This window comes from Heptranchias perlo, chromosome 15 (genome assembly GCF_035084215.1).
Source record: "Heptranchias perlo isolate sHepPer1 chromosome 15, sHepPer1.hap1, whole genome shotgun sequence".
Taxonomy (NCBI): Eukaryota; Metazoa; Chordata; class Chondrichthyes; order Hexanchiformes; family Hexanchidae; genus Heptranchias; species Heptranchias perlo.
In genome coordinates, this window is record NC_090339.1 from 62,687,621 (window position 1) to 62,705,538 (window position 17,918).

General features: G+C 41.5%; 1 protein-coding gene across 2 annotated transcripts in view; it reads left to right on the forward strand.

The window, feature by feature from the left end:
• The first annotated feature begins 9,963 nt into the window (after positions 1-9,963).
• Positions 9,964-17,918, forward strand: part of atp11c (ATPase phospholipid transporting 11C) — a 113,656-nt gene continuing 105,701 nt past the window's right edge. For both annotated transcript variants that reach the window (XM_067997318.1, XM_067997319.1), the window contains exon 1: positions 9,964-10,476. In XM_067997318.1, coding sequence (XP_067853419.1) covers positions 10,450-10,476 — 27 coding nt within the window. In that variant the 5' untranslated portion in view covers positions 9,964-10,449. The remainder of the gene's footprint in view (positions 10,477-17,918) is intronic.

Genomic DNA, 17,918 nt, shown 5'->3' on the forward strand with positions numbered 1-17,918 from the left:
GACAATCCGACAGATTCATGGTCACTTTTACTAGTACCAGCTTTTTATTTCCAGATTTTTTAAACTGAATTCAAATTCTCAAACTGCCACTACATTACCTTGCCTACATACGTCCATTGTAAACAATTCTGCTACCACAACTTCATCTTTTTTTAAGAGCTGCTGCCTTGCTGGATTTTGCATTACTCAGCCACTGTGCTACAGAGCGAGTTCTCCAGGAAAATGGGGAGTGGGCTTATATCGCAAAATGCGTCACACCATAATGGCTGAGCTATCTGCAAAGGAGCATCTGCACGCTGGGCCAGCACAATGCAATTTATGCCGGAATCACAAAGTTAAAGCTGGTGTATGGGAATACAGGAATTGCCAGATGTAAAATGGCCAAGGTCCATGTAGTTCTCCATCTATCATCCTGGAAGTCGCATAATTCAACAGGTTGTTAACTAATCATAATAATCAATCTCTATCAATGAGTCTACAACAGACCCAGACAAGAGCGAGGAAAACCTCCAGTGGTGGAGAGCTTTGGGAACCATAGGTCCAAAGTCACCTGTTCCTCCCAAGCCTCCTACACCTACCACATGTCCTGTCTCAAATTACTCATACTAGAATTGAAAAGCAGAGAAGTTATGTTAAACTGGTATAGAACCTTGGTTAGACCACACTTGGAGTACTGTGAACAGTTCCGGTCTCCGTATTATAGAAAGGATATAGAGGCACTGGAGAGGGTGCAAAAAGATTTACTAGGATGACACCAGAATTGAGAGGTTATACCTATCAGAAAAGATTGAGCAGGCTAGGGCTCTCTGCTCTAGAAAAGAGAAGACCGAGGGGTGACCTGATAGAGGCCTTTAAGATTATGAAAGGGTTTAATAGGGTAGAGGTACAGAAGATGTTTCCACTTGCGGGGAAGACCAGAACTAGGGGCCATAAATATAAGATAGTCATTCATAAATCCAATAAGGAATTCAGGAGAAACTTCTTTATCCAGAGAGTGGTTAGAATATGGAACTCGCTACAAGGAGTAGTTGAGGCGAATAGCACAGATGAATTTAAGGGGAAGCTGGATAAACTAATGAGGGAGAATGGAATAGAAGGATATGTCGATAGGGTGAGATGAAGTAGGGAGGGAGGAGGCTCGTGTGGAGCATAAACACCGGCATGGACCTGTTGGGCCGAATGGTCTGAATCTGTGCTGTATATTCTATGTAATTCTGTGTAATATTGTGTCCAAAAATGTTATTTTCCAAAAGAAATCTATTTTTTTTGTGCCACATGGTGGCAGGCCAGACACACAAACCGATGTGCTTGTGCTTCATTCTGTTTGCAGGATAATATGATGCCAATCTGAATTTAATCTGCAGTTTTCTAATTATTTTAATAATATGAAAACTGGAAGATAATTTTTGTGACAGGTTTTTTAAAATATATTTTCGAAATTTTCCAGTTTTATACTTTTTTCCCAATACTTTCTTGTGCCTACTAGGTTCTAATAGCATAATATTTTACATTGTATGACACAGAGATGAGAGAAACAATGATGAAATAAAGGGTGACAACACTGTCACTATTCCTGAGTCAGTCAGCTTTAAGGATTAGAGAACTGCCACTGTAAAACTGAATTCTCAGCTGCAAGCCCTGAATCTTATCAAGTAGTACATTGCGTTGTCTGGAAATAATGCTCAACGGGAAACCGGAACTTACTCCAATCAGATAAAGTTTCCTGTTTGCATTATTGAGATTTTCAATGTGAGCAAAGTACTGAGTACTGAAAGTTTAAGTCAACAATCGATGTACAAGATGCTTATTATTTTTTAAAATGGATTGAGCCTGATTTGTTCATTTTCTGTGCGCTTTCAAAACCTTGGCATAGTTGTATTGTTGGCAGAAATACCTGCAATTTAATGCTGATTTTTCACGTGACGTCAAGTATTGCAACAATGGAACTCCTGTCACGGTTCAGCCACTATGTTCTGCTTTGTGCCAGGGGCAGCTTGACCAGGATACAATTGGTGAGTTCAGAAGCCATTCTTCCTTTCGTAATTTTTTTTTTATTCATTCATGGGATGTGGGCGTCGCTGGCAAGGTCAGTATTTATTGCCCATCCCTAATTGCAATTTGCTAAAGTTGAGCAAAAAAAAAGGAGACATTGTTTAAGAATCTGAGGGAAAATCAAAACTCCAAACCCCATCCCTAGGGGGGGGGGAGAAAAAAATAAAATTTGCTGTTTGGCAAGGCTGCTCCCGCGTAGCAAACGTAGGAACCTGGGCCACTCAGTCCCTCAAGCCAGTTCCGCAGTTTAGTTAGATCATGGCTGATCTGTACCTCAACTCCATTGACCAGCCTTTGCTCCAAATCCCTAGATACCCTCACTCTTAGGACGGCCAAAACTGCACACACAAATGTGGCCACATCACCATTCGTTGCAAGGTTGAAATAACTTACTTTGAATTTTAGTCAAATGCTTTCAGATAGCAAGACTGATATATATTGGCTGCTTTATTGCTTATATCATTCCTCGAATTTCTTGCATATCTGCCCTGAGCTTTTTAAATCTACTTATTCTGACTGTCGAACAAATTTTGTTTGATAATCGCTCCTGTGAAGCGCCTTGGGATGTTTTACTATGCTAAACATGTTGTTGCCTGTTTAGTTATCACATCTTCACAGGAATTCCTGTATTTTATGGGATTCCTGTATTGTATATGTGCATTGAAGTGATTTTCCCAAATCTATTCTTTTTACTTTTTTGCCGATTTAAAAATTGTAAAAAAAGCAACCAGCAGGAAGAAGCGTGTAGCCCAATACAGAGTAGGCATTCAGAGAACATTAATCATATAGCGTACTTTGTGAAAATGTTACCTTGCTGACCTCTCCATAAACTCCAATACATCCAAATCTACCCTGTACATGTCCAGTCTCGTTCGCACATCACCTCCATTCTCACTGAGCTACTTTGGTTCCCATCCTCCGACATCCTTGTCTATAAAACCCCCCCAAGACCTCGCCCCAACCTCTGCAATCTCCTCCAACTTTATAATCTCCATGTAAATGCTCTGCTGAGTCTGACTGCAGCCTTCTCCTCATCGTCCATCTCCTTTTAACCACCAACGGTAGCAGAGACTTCAAACACCTTGCTCTTACTCTCTGGAACTTCCTCCCTATACCCTCAGACTCTCCAACTCTTCCTCCAGCTTCTTCAAAAAACCTAAAAAAACGATCTCTTCGACCAATTTTACAGTCACCCATCGGAAATGTTCCCTTCTGGCTCAGTATCTGTTTCCTTATGCCTATTTATGAAGTATCTGGAAAGTTTCTTTACATTAAAGGTGGCAGATAAATAAAGGTTGCTGTTGGTATGTTAGTCAATACATGGCACGAGTGTCTTTAGGAAGTTTGTTGTTTTTGGCTTTGTTTGGAAGTTTTACCCAGTTTAAATGGCCTTTGCTGGGAATTGTGCGTGGTACTTTGGAAGAAATGGGTCGAATGGCCTTTTCCTCTTCCAGTTTCTTATACTGTTACTAAGATTCTCTGAGAAAATGCAATGGGGTAATTTTGAGAGTACCCTCTGACAGCGAGGAATCTCACCCACTGTCAACGCATGTCTGAAAATCTTGGGCTCGCTGCCTGTGACTTTCTGTCTGTTGGAATCAATCGATAGAAAACTGCGGGCAGTGCACCTGCGATTCTCCAATATGGGCTGGTGGCGAGCGAGGCTCTCCTCCTCTAGTGTACCCTGTGAAGCACCTTGGGACGTTTTAGTACGTCAAAGCACTATATAAATGCAAGTTGTTGTTGCTGTTGTTGTAGCGTACACTCAGAAAATTACCTCTTCAATCTCAAGGAGCACTTCGTGGCAGCACATACTGCACAGACTCATTGGCTGACAGAGCAGCAGGGTCAGGGACTTTTGGACAGAAGAGTGAGTGTAGAGGAATTAAATGGAATCAGAAGAGAAAGAAATTAAATCAAGGTAAAGGAAAGAGGGACTGAGAAAGAATGCAAGTTATAAAAAGAAGTAGCAAGGAGAAATGCAAGAGAAGCAATGTGATTGAATAAATAACAAAACAAGCTAAGCAAATGGAATGACAAAGGGGACAGACAGGAAGTAGTATGAATGTTACATTTTGTCTTTAATATTTTTATTGTATGCACATGGTTAAGGACTCGTTTTTTTGTGCTCGTAGTCTTATACATCAGGAAAATATGAAGAAAAACCAGGGCCAAAATACACAGGTTGAAAAGTGTGGCAAGTTAGAGGAAAATTGATAAAAACATAAGAAAATCCTGAATAAACAAAGGCCATTCTGCCTGTCAATGCCACTCTATCCATAGCCCATGTATGATCACTCAGTCACAGGCTTCCCTCCCACATCATTTGTTGATCCCCTACTTTAGGGAGTATTTATTTCCTTCTTTGACCTCTCTGATGCTGGAGCCACCCTAAAACCCCATTTTCTGAGACCTGATTGGTCCTTGTTGACCATAGAGCATTGGTCTCATCGTTCCATACCGCCTTTCAAATTGATTGGCCAAATGTCATCAACAGGCGGATGAACACACTTTTCAATAATACTACTTAATCTCCATGATGTTGCACATGGAGAGAAAAGGCCAAGTGTAATCTATGGGTGAAGCAGGGTTAATGATATCTGATATAATTCAATCTCTGTTTTAAAGACATGCATTCTGTGCTTACTTTTAGATATAATTTTGTATTATCATTTATAATTAAATGGAAAAACTTATGGGAATTTGGGGAGTAGAGAAATAGAACTGGTTGCATAAGAACATAAGAATATAAGAAATAGGAGCAGGAGTAGGCCAATCGGCCCCTCGAGCCTGCTCCGCCATTCAATAAGATCATGGCTGATCTGATCCTAACCTCAAATCTAAATTCATGTCCAATTTCCTGCCCGCTCCCCGTAACCCCTAATTCCCTTTACTTCTAGGAAACTGTCTATTTCTGTTTTAAATTTATTTAATGATGTAGCTTCCACAGTTTCCTGGGGCAGCAAATTCCACAGACCTACTACCCTCTGAGTAAAGAAGTTTCTCCTCATCTCAGTTTTGAAAGAGCAGCCCCTTATTCTAAGATTTGCAGGATAGGCGCTTCTCTGCAGTACAGACTGAGGAGCTGAGAGATACAAAACTGAGGCACAACAGCACAACCTCTCTAAGAGGATGTAATTACAGCATGACAAGTTTACATAGGCAATTTCCATTCCAAATATGGATGTAAGAATTTATAATAGGAAAAGCTGACACAAATGTGTGACAGGAAGTAAGGGTTTGTAGCCAGGACATAAGATTTTCAAAATATTATAGATCTGGAGATGGGGTTTTGGGGTTGGGGTGGGGGGGCCTAGCATTTGAAAGTTTAATTTTCATTCAAGTTTAGTGTTTGCATCCACTTTACAGATCACAAGCGAAAGTTTTCTTTCCCTGTTGGTAAGTCATGCAAAGATTTAAGGGGACACAACCAGCCTTTTGACATAATTTGCCTGTGATTTATGTATAATCCGGGCAGCCTTCGATGCCCTATTAGAAGATTCCACAATGTTTAACATTTGAGATTTCCCCTATTCCTGTTCACTTACCCAACAACACCAAGCATTCTATTGGTATAATTCAATTATCATTACAATCTGCATCGGTGACTCTGCTGTTGTTCGAGGCAGGGGGACTGACAGTGCCAATAAGTTAAAACGCCTCCTGTTGCACAGCACACTTCACAGTCAAGCAATTGCAACAAATGCTCAGCAACCCTTACATTTTTTGAGGATGGTTACTTACACTGTACGGTATAGCTACTCCTGAATATTATTTGAAATGCAGTTGTCTGTGATGAAGTTACTATGCAATAAATGCTAGGAGTGAGACAGATTGTGAATCTATTTAAATAAATGACTGTGTTTATATTAAGGAGTGAGCTAAATCAACAGGTCATATTTTAAACTAGAATGAGCGAGTTTAGTTCCAAATGAGTGAGCTCTCACAGGTCTAATGCCATTTTACCTGAATCGTAAGTACAGTATTTACAATATAGGCTGTATGGTGTATACAGTTGCTCCAATCTTCTTACTGCAGGCCTACATAGGATTGGATGATATTTAAATACAGAATACTGGATTGGGCTTTCCTTATCTTCCCAAATTGTAATCATGTTTCCTGAGCTTTTGTTTTAAGGATTTGTGCATTTCGCTTCTAAATGTCAAGCTAAATGTCAGGAATCTTACAACACCAGGTTATAGTCCAACTGTTTTATTTGAAAATCACAAGCTTTCGGAGGCTTTCTCCTTCGTCAGGTGAGAAAGGAGAAAGCCTCCGAAAGCTTGTGATTTTCAAATAAAACAGTTGGACTATAACCTGGTGTTGTAAGATTCCTTACATTTGTCAACCCCAGTCCATCACCGGCATCTCCACATCAAAGCTAAATGTCAGCTTAGATCAATGGGAGCACTTTCCCTGCTGAGTCAGAAGATCGAAGAAAGTCAAATTGGAATATTTTCTTAATGGCAAGAGATTTAGGAACTATGGAGGAGCAAAGACATTTGGGTGTCCATGTACACGAATCACTAAAAGCTAGTGCACATGTACAAAAAGTAATCAAAAAGGATAATGGAATGTTGGCTTTTATTTCAAGGGGGCTGGAGTACAAAGGGGAAAAGTGATGCTTCAGTTGTATAGAGCCTTGGTCAGACCCCATTTGGAGTACTGGGTTCAGTTCTGGGCAACGCACCTCTGGGACAATATATTGTTCCTGGAGGGGATACAATGCAGATTCACCAGAATTATACCAGGGCTTGAAGGGTTAAGTTAAGAGACAGGTTGCATAAATTTGGTTTATATTCCTTTGGGTTTGGAAGATTGATGGGTCATTTAATTGAGGAGTTTAAAATTATAAAAGGATTCAATAAGACACAGGGAAACTATTTCCTCTGGTGGGGGAATCCAGAACAAGGGGGCGCAATCTTAAAATTAGAGCTAGGCCATTCAGGTGTGAAATCAGGAAACACTTTTTCTCACAAAGGCGGGTAAACTGAGTTGAGGTACAGATCGGTCATGTTCTAATAAAATGGTGGACCAGGCTGGAAGAGTTGAATGGCCTACTCCTCTTGCTATGTCCCTTTCCTTTAGGATTTGCTGAGGGTGTGACAAGGTGATTTATAAATGCAAGTTCTCTGCTTCTTTTAGTTGAAATGCATGTTACTAATATTATGCCTGCTGCCAACACTTGTGGTAACATGCATTACCACAAAGCACAATTTTGTATTTAGGGTTGTGCCTAATTACATGCAAAAAGATTTATATTGAATGGTTATGCATTTTATGACTCAAGAAGTTCTGAGCCTTATATATGTAATTTGAGCATTAAACCCAATAATTTTGCTCTTGTAGCTGATTCCCTCTAACATGCTTCCTAATTAGAATAAAAAGCATAACATTTCATCTCATTCTTGAAAGTGGCAACAGTTTATTCTGAAGCATTTTTTTGCATATATAAAATCTCAAGAATTGAAACCAGATTTTTTTTTCATATTTGTTCTCAGGAATTGGGCAATGCTGGCTAGGCCGCATATTTTTGCCCACGCCAGTTGCTCTGACAAGATGGTGGTGGGCCTTCCCTTTGAATTTCCATCAGTCTTGGCTATGATGCTCCCACAATGGTGTTAGGTAGGGACCCAGCAATGATGAAGGAACAGCAGTACATGTCCAAGTCAGGATGATGCTTGACGGAAGGGAAGTTCCCATGACATTGCTTCTCTTCTCTTTCTCGGTAGTAGAGGTCGCAGGAGAGGGAAGATGCTGTTGAAGTAACCTTGGTGAGTTGCTGCAGTGCATCCTGTAGATAGTACACACTGCAGGCACAGAGTGCCGGTGATGCAGATGGTGAATATTTAGCCTAAAGGCAGGGTTGCTGAGCAAATATGCAGAAGTGCATGTTCGACAACAACATTATATATTTATTTAGCACCTTTAATGTAGCAAAATGTTCAAAGGTGCTTCATGAAAAAGGAGAGAGAATCGACACTTGGAAGAGAGATAGCAAAAAAGAAAGAAGAGCTAGTATTTAGTCAACACCTTTCGCACCCTCAGGAGGTCCCAAAGCGCTTTACAGCCAATGGAATACTTTTGAAGTGTAGTCACTGATGTAAAATAGGCAAAGAAGTTGGCATTAAGAATAGAATTTCACAGGAAAGGGCTATGATGGCTGAAAGCTTTAGCCATGCGTCTTGGAATTTAGCGTAGAAAAAGCAGAGGGTGTGACCTGGGACATAAAGCCGGAGATTACTGGTAGAGAGGTGCGAGGCCTCAAAGGGATTTGTTAATCGGGATGAGTATTTTGAAGTCAATGTGGATGGGGAGCTGGTGGAGATCAGTGAGGATAAGGTTGAAGGGAAGCGGGCCATAGTATAGGCTATGCAAGCAGTACTATTTTTGACCAAGTTGGAGTTTTTTGCAGGAAGAGACCAGCAAGAGAAGTGTTGCAGAAACAGCAATTTGGATGAGAGTTTCAACAGTCAGATTCCACATGTACACTGAGGACACCAAGCTCTACCTCACCACCACCTTTATCAACCCCTCCACTGCCTCTGATTTGTCATGCTGCTTGTCCAACATCCCGTACTGGATGAGCAGAAATGTGCTCCAACTAAATATTGGGAAGACCAGAGCCATTGTCTTCGCTCTGCGTTCCATAGCCATCGACTCCATCCCTCTCCCTGGCCACTGTCTGAGTTTGAACCAGACCGTTCGCAACCTTGGAGTCCTATTTGACGCTAAGATGAGCTTCTGACCACAAATCCGCTCCAACACCAAGACCGCCTACTTTTGCCTTTGTAACATTGTCCCACCTCTGCCCCTGCCTCAGCTCAACTGCTGCTGAAACCCTCATCCATGCCTTTGTTATCTCTAGGCTTGACTATTCCACAACTCTCCTGGCAGGCCTCCCACCTTCCATAAACTTGAGCTCATCCAAAACTCTGCTGCCCCATACCCTAACTCACACCAAGTCCCGTTCAACCATCAGCCTTGTGCTCGCTGATTTACATTGGTTCCTTATCCAGTAACATCTCAATTTTAAAATCCTTGTTTTCAAATCCGTGGCCTCACCCCTTCCTATCTCTGTAACCTCCTCCAGCCCTGCAACCTTCCGAGATCTCTTCAATTCTGGCCTCTTGCGCATCCCCGATTATAATCGCTCCACCATTGGCAGGCGTGCCTTCAGCTGCCTAGGCTCTAAGCTCTGGAATTCCCTCCTTAAACCTCTCCGCCGCTCTCCTCCTTTAAGACGCTCGTTAAAACCTAACTCTTTGTCACCTGTCCTAATATCCCCTTACGTGGCTCGGTGTCAAATTTTGTTTGATAATCGCTCCTCTGAAGCGCCTTGGGAACGTTTTACTACGCTAAAGGCACTACATAAATGCAAGTTGTTGGTCAGAGGCGGGTCATAGAATCATACTGCTAGAAGGTGGATCATAGAATCATACTGCTAGAATGATACAGCCCAGAGGGAGGCCATTCAGCCCATCGTGCGTGGGGCAGCTCTTTGACAAGAAGGGTAATGCTGTGGGGATAGGGCGGGAAAGTGGAGTTGACATAGATCAGCCATGATCTTATTGAATGACGGAGCAGGCCCGAGGGACCGTGTGTGTGTGTGTGTGGCCAACTCCTGCTCTGGTTTCTTAAAGGCGGCGGAGACGAATGAAAAAAAAAATTGCAGACCCACCCAATTATCAGCTGGAATTAAAGCCCATGCACATGCAACGCCCTGAACAAAAGAGATGCTCAGGGTTTACAAACAAGGAGCCGCGTTGGCCCACGGGAGTTGTAGTCTCTGGCGCTGCCCGGGCAAGGGAGGGAGGGAGGGAGGGGGGAGGAGGAACTACACTTCCCAGGCTGCAGCGCGCGGGGCAGGCGAGCATGCGCAGTGGAAGGGGGAGAGAGAGAGAGAGAGAGAGAGCGCGCGCGAGGGCCGGACTAACGGCGGCGGCGCGAGCTGCGTGGAGAAGCTGTCCGTCGGAGGAGCTGAGGCAAAGCGCGGGGGGTGGGGAGAGAGAAACGGGCTGGCGTCGGCGTCGAGGATTAGCAGTTGCAGAAGAAGATTAAGTAGAGGTGGAAGAAAGAGAAAATTGTGTGTGTGTGTTTTCCCCGCCTCCATAAGGGCGGGAGGAGGTGCGAGATGAAGTGAAGGCGGCACCGAAGCGGGAGGAGGGCGGGAGGAATCGGTTCGACTGACTGACTGACTAAAAAAAAAACCCCGGCCGCTCGCTCGCTCGCCCCCGAGGAGGGGGAGAGGGAGAGGGAAGGACCAACGGCCGCTCAAAATGCGGTGGCTCCGGTGCCGAGAAGTTGTGAAAAAGGCCGCCGCCACCGCCGCCGCTCAGCCGAACGTAAGCGGCTGACTCCGCGGGAGAGGAGTTCGAGAAGCCGGGCGATCGCGACATGTTTCGCTGTGGGATCAACCGATGGGTGAGTGTGTCTGTGTCTCCTCCTCGGCTCACTTACCGGGTCTCAAACTAACTGCGTCGGGAAAGTCCAAGCATCCTTGTGATTGAGATTGCGAGGCCCGGCGGCCGGGACCGTGGTTCGTGGGGGGCTGTCGGTTACCGCTCTCCGAATGCCAACTGCCGCCCGCCCTCCTCGCGCGCGCCCACCCGCCCGCCGGGCACAGGAGCCCAGATCGCTCGCGCTGGTGCAGCCCCAGCCGGGGGGCGGGGGGGGGGGGGGGGGGAAGCAAGATGCTTTTGCAAGCGAATCTCCTTTTTGGATCTGATCAAGCTTATAAAAGTTTTTTTTTTTGTAAACAACAAACAAAAGAAAAAGGTTAACAGCTCATGCTCGCGTTATCTTTCTTAAATCACTTTTTTTTTAAAAAAGAAAACTGCACAGCGCCCAGTGCCATCTGCATTGTCCAACTCATGCACAGGATATGCGGTGTACTTACTTCAAAATTTAAAAAAAACTATTGAGGTGGAATGGAGATTGATTTGTATCCTGGATTGATTGATAAATGCGACATTCAAGAGTGAGCAATTATTTGCAGGTTAAGTTTCTTAGGGACGTCCCGAGAGGCACGATTTTCAAATGCGATAAAAATACAAGTTCCTGATTCCTTTGCTGTTGTCACTGCATTTTGAGTCTCTGCATAAGTTTCCTTCCCGATTTATCTCCGTCATTTTTCATCCTTGGTGGTGTTTCGCACTTTGGGCCTGGGCCCTTCACCTTGGTTTCTCAATTTTAAAAAGGTTTTTAATAGTACACTGTGTAAAATGGGCTGCAATATTCTGAAATAAATGTACATTAGGGCAGAGACTTGTTTAGTGCATTATACAGAAGGTGTTTTGCCTGTGACAGTCAAACCCATTAAGATCAGTCACATCTTTACTTCGCTGAAATTAACAAAATATTTTCGGTTCTGAAGTATCAATTTGTGATATTGAACAGTTTTTAAAATCCATATATTGGCTAATGTAACATCAGTGATAAGACCACCAGTTTTTTTACAAGCAGTACCATCTTTGAGGAAATGGGTTCATATAATGTCAATTTTTTAAAAATACAATTTTCTTGTGTGTTAAAGTTGGAGGCTGTAGGTTGAGTTTTGGAAGTGTTTTGTTCTCAATCTCCTACTGGCTTAAGGAAGGTTCAGTCAGACACAGTCCTGTGCTACTGTGTTGTGACACCCGAACGATGTTTACTGCTCATCTTTCCTCCTACCACCTTCGAACAATTATCAGCGTATGGATTAGAGAATATTCAAGGATTTTGATTGAAGATTTTGGTTTTCTCCCCATGTCACTGCATTTATGCTGTGGTATGGTTGCACGTGTACCAGGTCACCTTCCATTATTTGATCAACTGGCCATTTTTCATGTGAGCCGGTGAGTGTTGTTGACAGGTTATTCAACTGTGGTCGTATCATACCTGCACCCATTCCTCATCCGACATCCGCGTAGCGCACACTTAAGGATCACCGGATAGTGATCAGGAGCTGCAAACCTGACTGGATTTGTGGCAAATTCCATACTTCACTTTCTTATATTCTGTAAAATCTCTTTGTAATCAGTTGCCAATTATTTTCAGACAGATGTACCATTAATATCAAAGCATATAACAATTATGTCCCTCAAGGTTGCACTGAGGTTAAATGGTGAACAAACTTTGGAATTTTCACTGAAAATGTATGATTTAACTGAATATCTTGGACTAACTTCAAAGTACTAATCTAATCTGTTCTTTTATTGCAGCCCTATAATAATTATCAGAGCCTTGTAATACACATTAGACATTATGGGATGCTGATGTCAATTTTTATACGTTAATATACAGACATTCATGCTAACCTCCACAATAACTTGTAGTTGGCTCAAGTGGAAGATATAACCTAATAATGCCAATTATGTTAATTTTCTTATTGTGAGAGCAATGCTTGAGAAGTATTCAAATGACATTTATACTCATTGAAGGACTTTCATGTCTTACTAAGATTGCTGTGCTTGTCACTAGATGATTTCACCTCTTATCAAGAAAAGTGCTAAATTTGAAAACTTTTAACTGGGTAGCAGTATGCAGAAAAATAGGAAGGAAGAAGAGATCTGAACCACGGTCAGTGTAGCAGACAAATACACCTGCCTATTCTGTACTAATTGGTTCATAAGATATTGTTTGACAGAGCAAGTCAAAACATGTACGAATAACTATTCCATGTTTAAACTCCATAAACTACAAAGACTTAAGGTATTTTGAGTTATGGACATTGTTTAGATAACTTAAACTACAGTATGTTCAAGTAATTAGGCCAAAATGTGACTAAAATAATAAGAGGATGTTAGCATAGTAGAATTTTTGCAGTCTTTATATAAAAGATTTCAGTTTATTCTGAAAATGAATCAGATTATCTAAATTAGTTGTACGGTAACTTCTAATTCTTAGCTCATTTATGTGACTGCAAGTGTTGGTAATGTAAAATTGATCAAATAAGAAAAAGTGCAGTTTAATTTTCTAAGTTGGCTCTGCTGCAATCTAGTACTATACCAAAGTGAAAGATTGGTTCATCAAGAATGTTTGAGAAAATCTGTTTTAATGGTACTTTTTTGGACCGTAAACCTTGTTAATTTCTTTTGGTTTATATTAGTAAAGTTAATATGTAGAAGAATTCAAGATGTTTTTAAAGCGTCTTCCTAACATTAATTTAGAAAATTTGTATTATATGGTCACTTACTATTGAAATGTATCTGCAGTTGTCATGTATTGCCATGCTGTATTTTGGTTTTGTACTTTTGATTGCAGCTATTCAGTTTCATTTACACTACTTCTGGCTGCCCTGATCTTGCATTAGAGCTACTTTGTAAGCTTGTGATTCTTACCTAAAAAAAGCTACGCTATACCGTGACTGCCAGTGTGAAAATGGTTTATCTGGACAACCAGATAAGCTGGCAAGAACAGTTTTCCCAAATCAAAGGCATTAAAAGTTAACCTTTTTTAGTAGTTATAATGGACAAGATCAGTGGTTTGTCTGGGCATTTCTTTATTCAAATTGATTGTAGTTGAAGAAAGTATAGTTTCGCCACAGTTTGATTATCTGGAATCAGTTTGTTCCTTTTGGCGCTAATGAAATGATACATAATATTTATTCTAGAGTTTGAGGTCCTAATTTGCATCTTTAGCCAATCATTTGAAGTTTACCACTACATATATATCAGTGGCTGATCAAAAAAGACCTGGGACTTAATTACATATGTTTATATTAAAGCTTCAAAATAATTTTAATTTGGTCATTTAACTGTTCCTTCCTTAGTAATAACCGACAGTTAAACTGGGCAGAGTGGGTCAGCATGGATCAGTCAGTTACATGAAATGTTTCCTGCAGTTCACTATTCATGTATAGGATATGCTAGGAGCACAGTAGAGGAACAAAACAACTTATTAAATCATTACATAATATCATTGAAATCAATGAGTGATGTATTTTTGTTGACCTCTACAATGTTTGGGTTCTTGATCACAATCAAAAATTAGGACAGGTGAGTAGTCTCAGTATTGGAAGTACCGCACTAAAATCTTGCACTTTAAAAGTCACAATGGTAGCTAATGAGGCAAGAGACAAATTATCTTTTGAAGCAATGTCTTACTCCCTGGTATTCATGTCACTTAACACTTCCTTGAATCATCCGATGGCTCGGTGGGTAAATTGCATCATCTGGTACATGATGATCTGTACAGATCTAGCCGGTTTCAGATTCGATCCCTGGTCTACGCTGAGTTAACTGATTATGCTCAACACAGCAGTAAAGACAGTTGGTCTTGGTGTCCTTGGGCTATCTATGGTTCCTGCTCGTGATGCTGTCCAATAATATCTGTTGGAAATTTAGCATGAGTGGAAGCCTCAGAAGGTCAGGTTTGGTTTTTGGTTGTGATACTGTCTGCAGTTGAATAGCCCACTAATACTTGCTGTCTGGGGTTATAAATGAAGCACGACCGCTTGGGCAGTATGAATCATCATCTCCAGGAGAGGTTTGGAGGACAATTGAGAGACAAAAAAGCCTGAATGAATTGCGACTGACATGCTATATTTCACTTCTGTTATCCGCATTTGCTTGATTTCCTTTTTTCCTCAAACCTCTCATCTTTCTCGAAAATTCGGACATATCTTTTTATCCGCCCTCTGTTCCTTAATGTAATCTAAGGTAATGTTTTTTCCTTTCTTCCCAGTCTGTCTAATTTAAAATAAATTTGTTGGACGATAACTTGGTGTTGTAAAATTGTTTACAATTGTCAACCCCAGTCCATCACCGGCATCTCCACATCATAATTTCATCCAAGCAATCTTTACTCTTTCAGTATGTTTATTCTCTGTGTGTCTATGGATCTCCCTGGAGCCTCTCCTGACGTGTTACTAAATTGAGCTTTCGCTTTCACAGCTGAGCCTCTACCTTTGCAGTGTTCATGCAGTTGACACTGGTGTCTGAGCTCTCCTCGCTCTCTTGGCAGAATTGCCAAGACAGCATAGAGGAGAAAAATTATTATCCTGGTTTTGCCTTTTTTGATTTATTGAAAATGCATTCTATTTCAGTCTCCAAGTTTAGATCTTACAATAGTAGATTAAGTGAAAAGGGTTCACTTAGTTTAATAAGCATTCCTGCTGTTTTTTTAAGATAAATCTCTCTCTTAGCTGTTTTTGTTGGTGGAGAGATATTACATGCAAACTGGTGAGCAGCCAACCAGGTGATTGCAGTTGATTAGGCGCTAGCTTGTCAGCTTTAAGTGCAGGATGATATGTCTGGTATGAGAAAAGTGACGGTTCTGCTTGGGCAAACATCTGACTGAGAGTTTTTATTTCATCAAATCCAAGATTAGGCAGTATAATGGATTTATCCTGCAGTTTTTCACTTTTTTAAAATTTAACTATTGTTATGTAGACAAACCAAGCAAAATTTACTTAAATTGCAACAGTTAGTTTCTCATTTTGATTTTCTAAGCCTTCAAGAATTTGCATGCTGTGGTAAATACTCAAATAAAAGGAGCACAAACAGTGTAGATTTGATGTAAACACAGGAAGAGAGTACTTGTAATTATATAGTGGGCCACATTGTAAATTAAAATGTAGACGTTCCCTGTTTGTGTGTATCTGAATTATTCAGTTGGTAGTTTTGTGCTAAAAGAAGGAATGGAGTTGAAATGACATTTATGGCATGGATTTGTTAAATGAAATGACATGCATTTGTTAAGGGAAGGTCCTATCTGACTAACTTGATTGAATTTTTTGAGGAGGTAACAAAAAGGGTCGATGAGGGTAACACGTTTGATGCAGTCTACATGGATTTTAGCAAGGCTTTTGACAAGGTCCCACATGCAGACTGGTCAGAAAAGTAAAAGCCCATGGGATCGAAGGGAAAGAGGGAAAGTGGCAAGTTGGATCCAAAATTGGCTCAGTGGCAGGAAGCACAGGGTAATGGTCGTCGGGTGTTTTTGTGACTGGAAGGCTGTTTTCAGTGGGGTTCCGCAGGGCTCAGTACCAGGTCCCTTGCTTTTTGTGGTATATATCAATGATTTAGACTTAAACGTAGGGTGCATGATTAAAGAGTTTGCGGATGATACAAAAATTGGCCGTGTGGTTGATAGTGAGGAAGGAAGCTGTAGCCTGCAGGAAGATAGCGATGGACTGGTCAGGGTGGAAAATGGAATTCAATCCAGAGAGCTGTGAGGTAATGCATTTGGGGAGGGCCAACAAGATAAGGGAATACACAATAAATGATAGGATACTGAGGAGTGTAGAGGAACAGAGGGACCTTGGAGTGCATGTCCACAGATCCCTGAAGGTAGCAGGACAGGTGGATAAGATAGTTAAGAAGGCATACGGGATACTTTCCTTTATTAGCAGAGGCATAGAATGTAAGAGCAGGGAGGTTATGTTAGAATTGTATAAAACACTAGTTAGGCCACAGCTAGAGTACTGCGTACAGTTCTGGTCACCACATTACAGGAAAAGTGTGATTGCACTAGAGAGGGTGCAGAGGAGATTTACGAGGATGTTGCCAGGACTGGAGAATTTTAGCTATGAGGAAAGATTGGATAGGCTGGGGTTGTTCTCTTTGGAACAGAGGAGGCTGATGGGAGATTTAATTGAGGTGTATAAAATTATGAGGGGCCTAGATAGAGTGGATAGGAAGGACTTATTTCCCATAGCAGAGAGGTCAATAACCAGGGGGCATAGATTTAACGTGATTGGTAGAATGATTAGAGGGGAGTTGAGAAATTTTTTCACCCAAAGGGTGGTGGGGGTCTGGAACTCATTGCCTGAAAGGGTGGTAGAGGCAGAAATCCTAATCACATTTAAAGGGTACTTGGATATGCACTTGAAGTGCCGTAACCTATGAGACTACGGACCAAGAGCTGGAAAGTGGGATTAGGCTGGATTGCTCCTTATTGCCTGGCACGGACACGATGGGCCGAATGGCCGCCTTCTGTGCCATAAATTTCTATGATTATACTAAACAGCGACTCAGCCTACATTGCTGCACTGGCAGTCTGCTATTCAAGTTCAGGAATTGGGACTGATTTCATGCAGCACCTCTGAACAGTACAAAAATAACATGCTACCATGCAGCAGTATACCTGTGGTCAATGCCACAAGCTCCTCTGTTTTGGTTACAGTTAGTAAGTTGTATGGTTGTGGTGTTTAGATGCTAACCTGGCCTGTCCCTTTAAGGTCACTCTTGTTCAGGTACTCTGTGTAGCATAGTGGTCTAAATAGGTCCTTCAGGTCTCCTGAAGGCTAATTATTCTTGGCAGTTTCACTAGATTAGCAGCAGCTTCATTAATTTCCTTAGGGAGATGCCAGGTTATTGCAAGGTCAGAAAGAAAAACGGAGTAATTGTCTTTCGTTTTGTATACTACTTTTTGAAGATTGTTCAACCATGATTTGCTGATGTCATGTATAAAGTTTGACAGATGATCTCCAGCAAATTGGATTTTGCCCATCTTATCTGAGCTGGATTTTCAAACTAATATTTCTGTAATGCTAACTTAGCATTTTTTCCTCGACAATAAACCACACTTAGGCTTATCTCTAGCAAATTGAATTTTCCTGTGCTGCCTGAACTGGATTTTAAACTAATATATCTGTAATGCTGCATTCAGCATTTTTTCCTTAATAATAAAACACATTTAAACTCTGATGTTTTAAAGTGTTAATTAGTTATCCAGACGCAGGATCACGTGCAATCTCAAACATTTTGTGCTTTTGTGAGAAGACTACTTGTGACACCCAAGGGGCATAATAGCAGAGATTTTCCAATCAGTCCATCCAATATCTTGGTGTAAATCAGGCAAAGCTGATAAGAAAAGTGGGTGAAGACTCTTCTGGATCTCTATCCACTTTGCACATCATTTGTATTTCTGCGGGCAGGAAA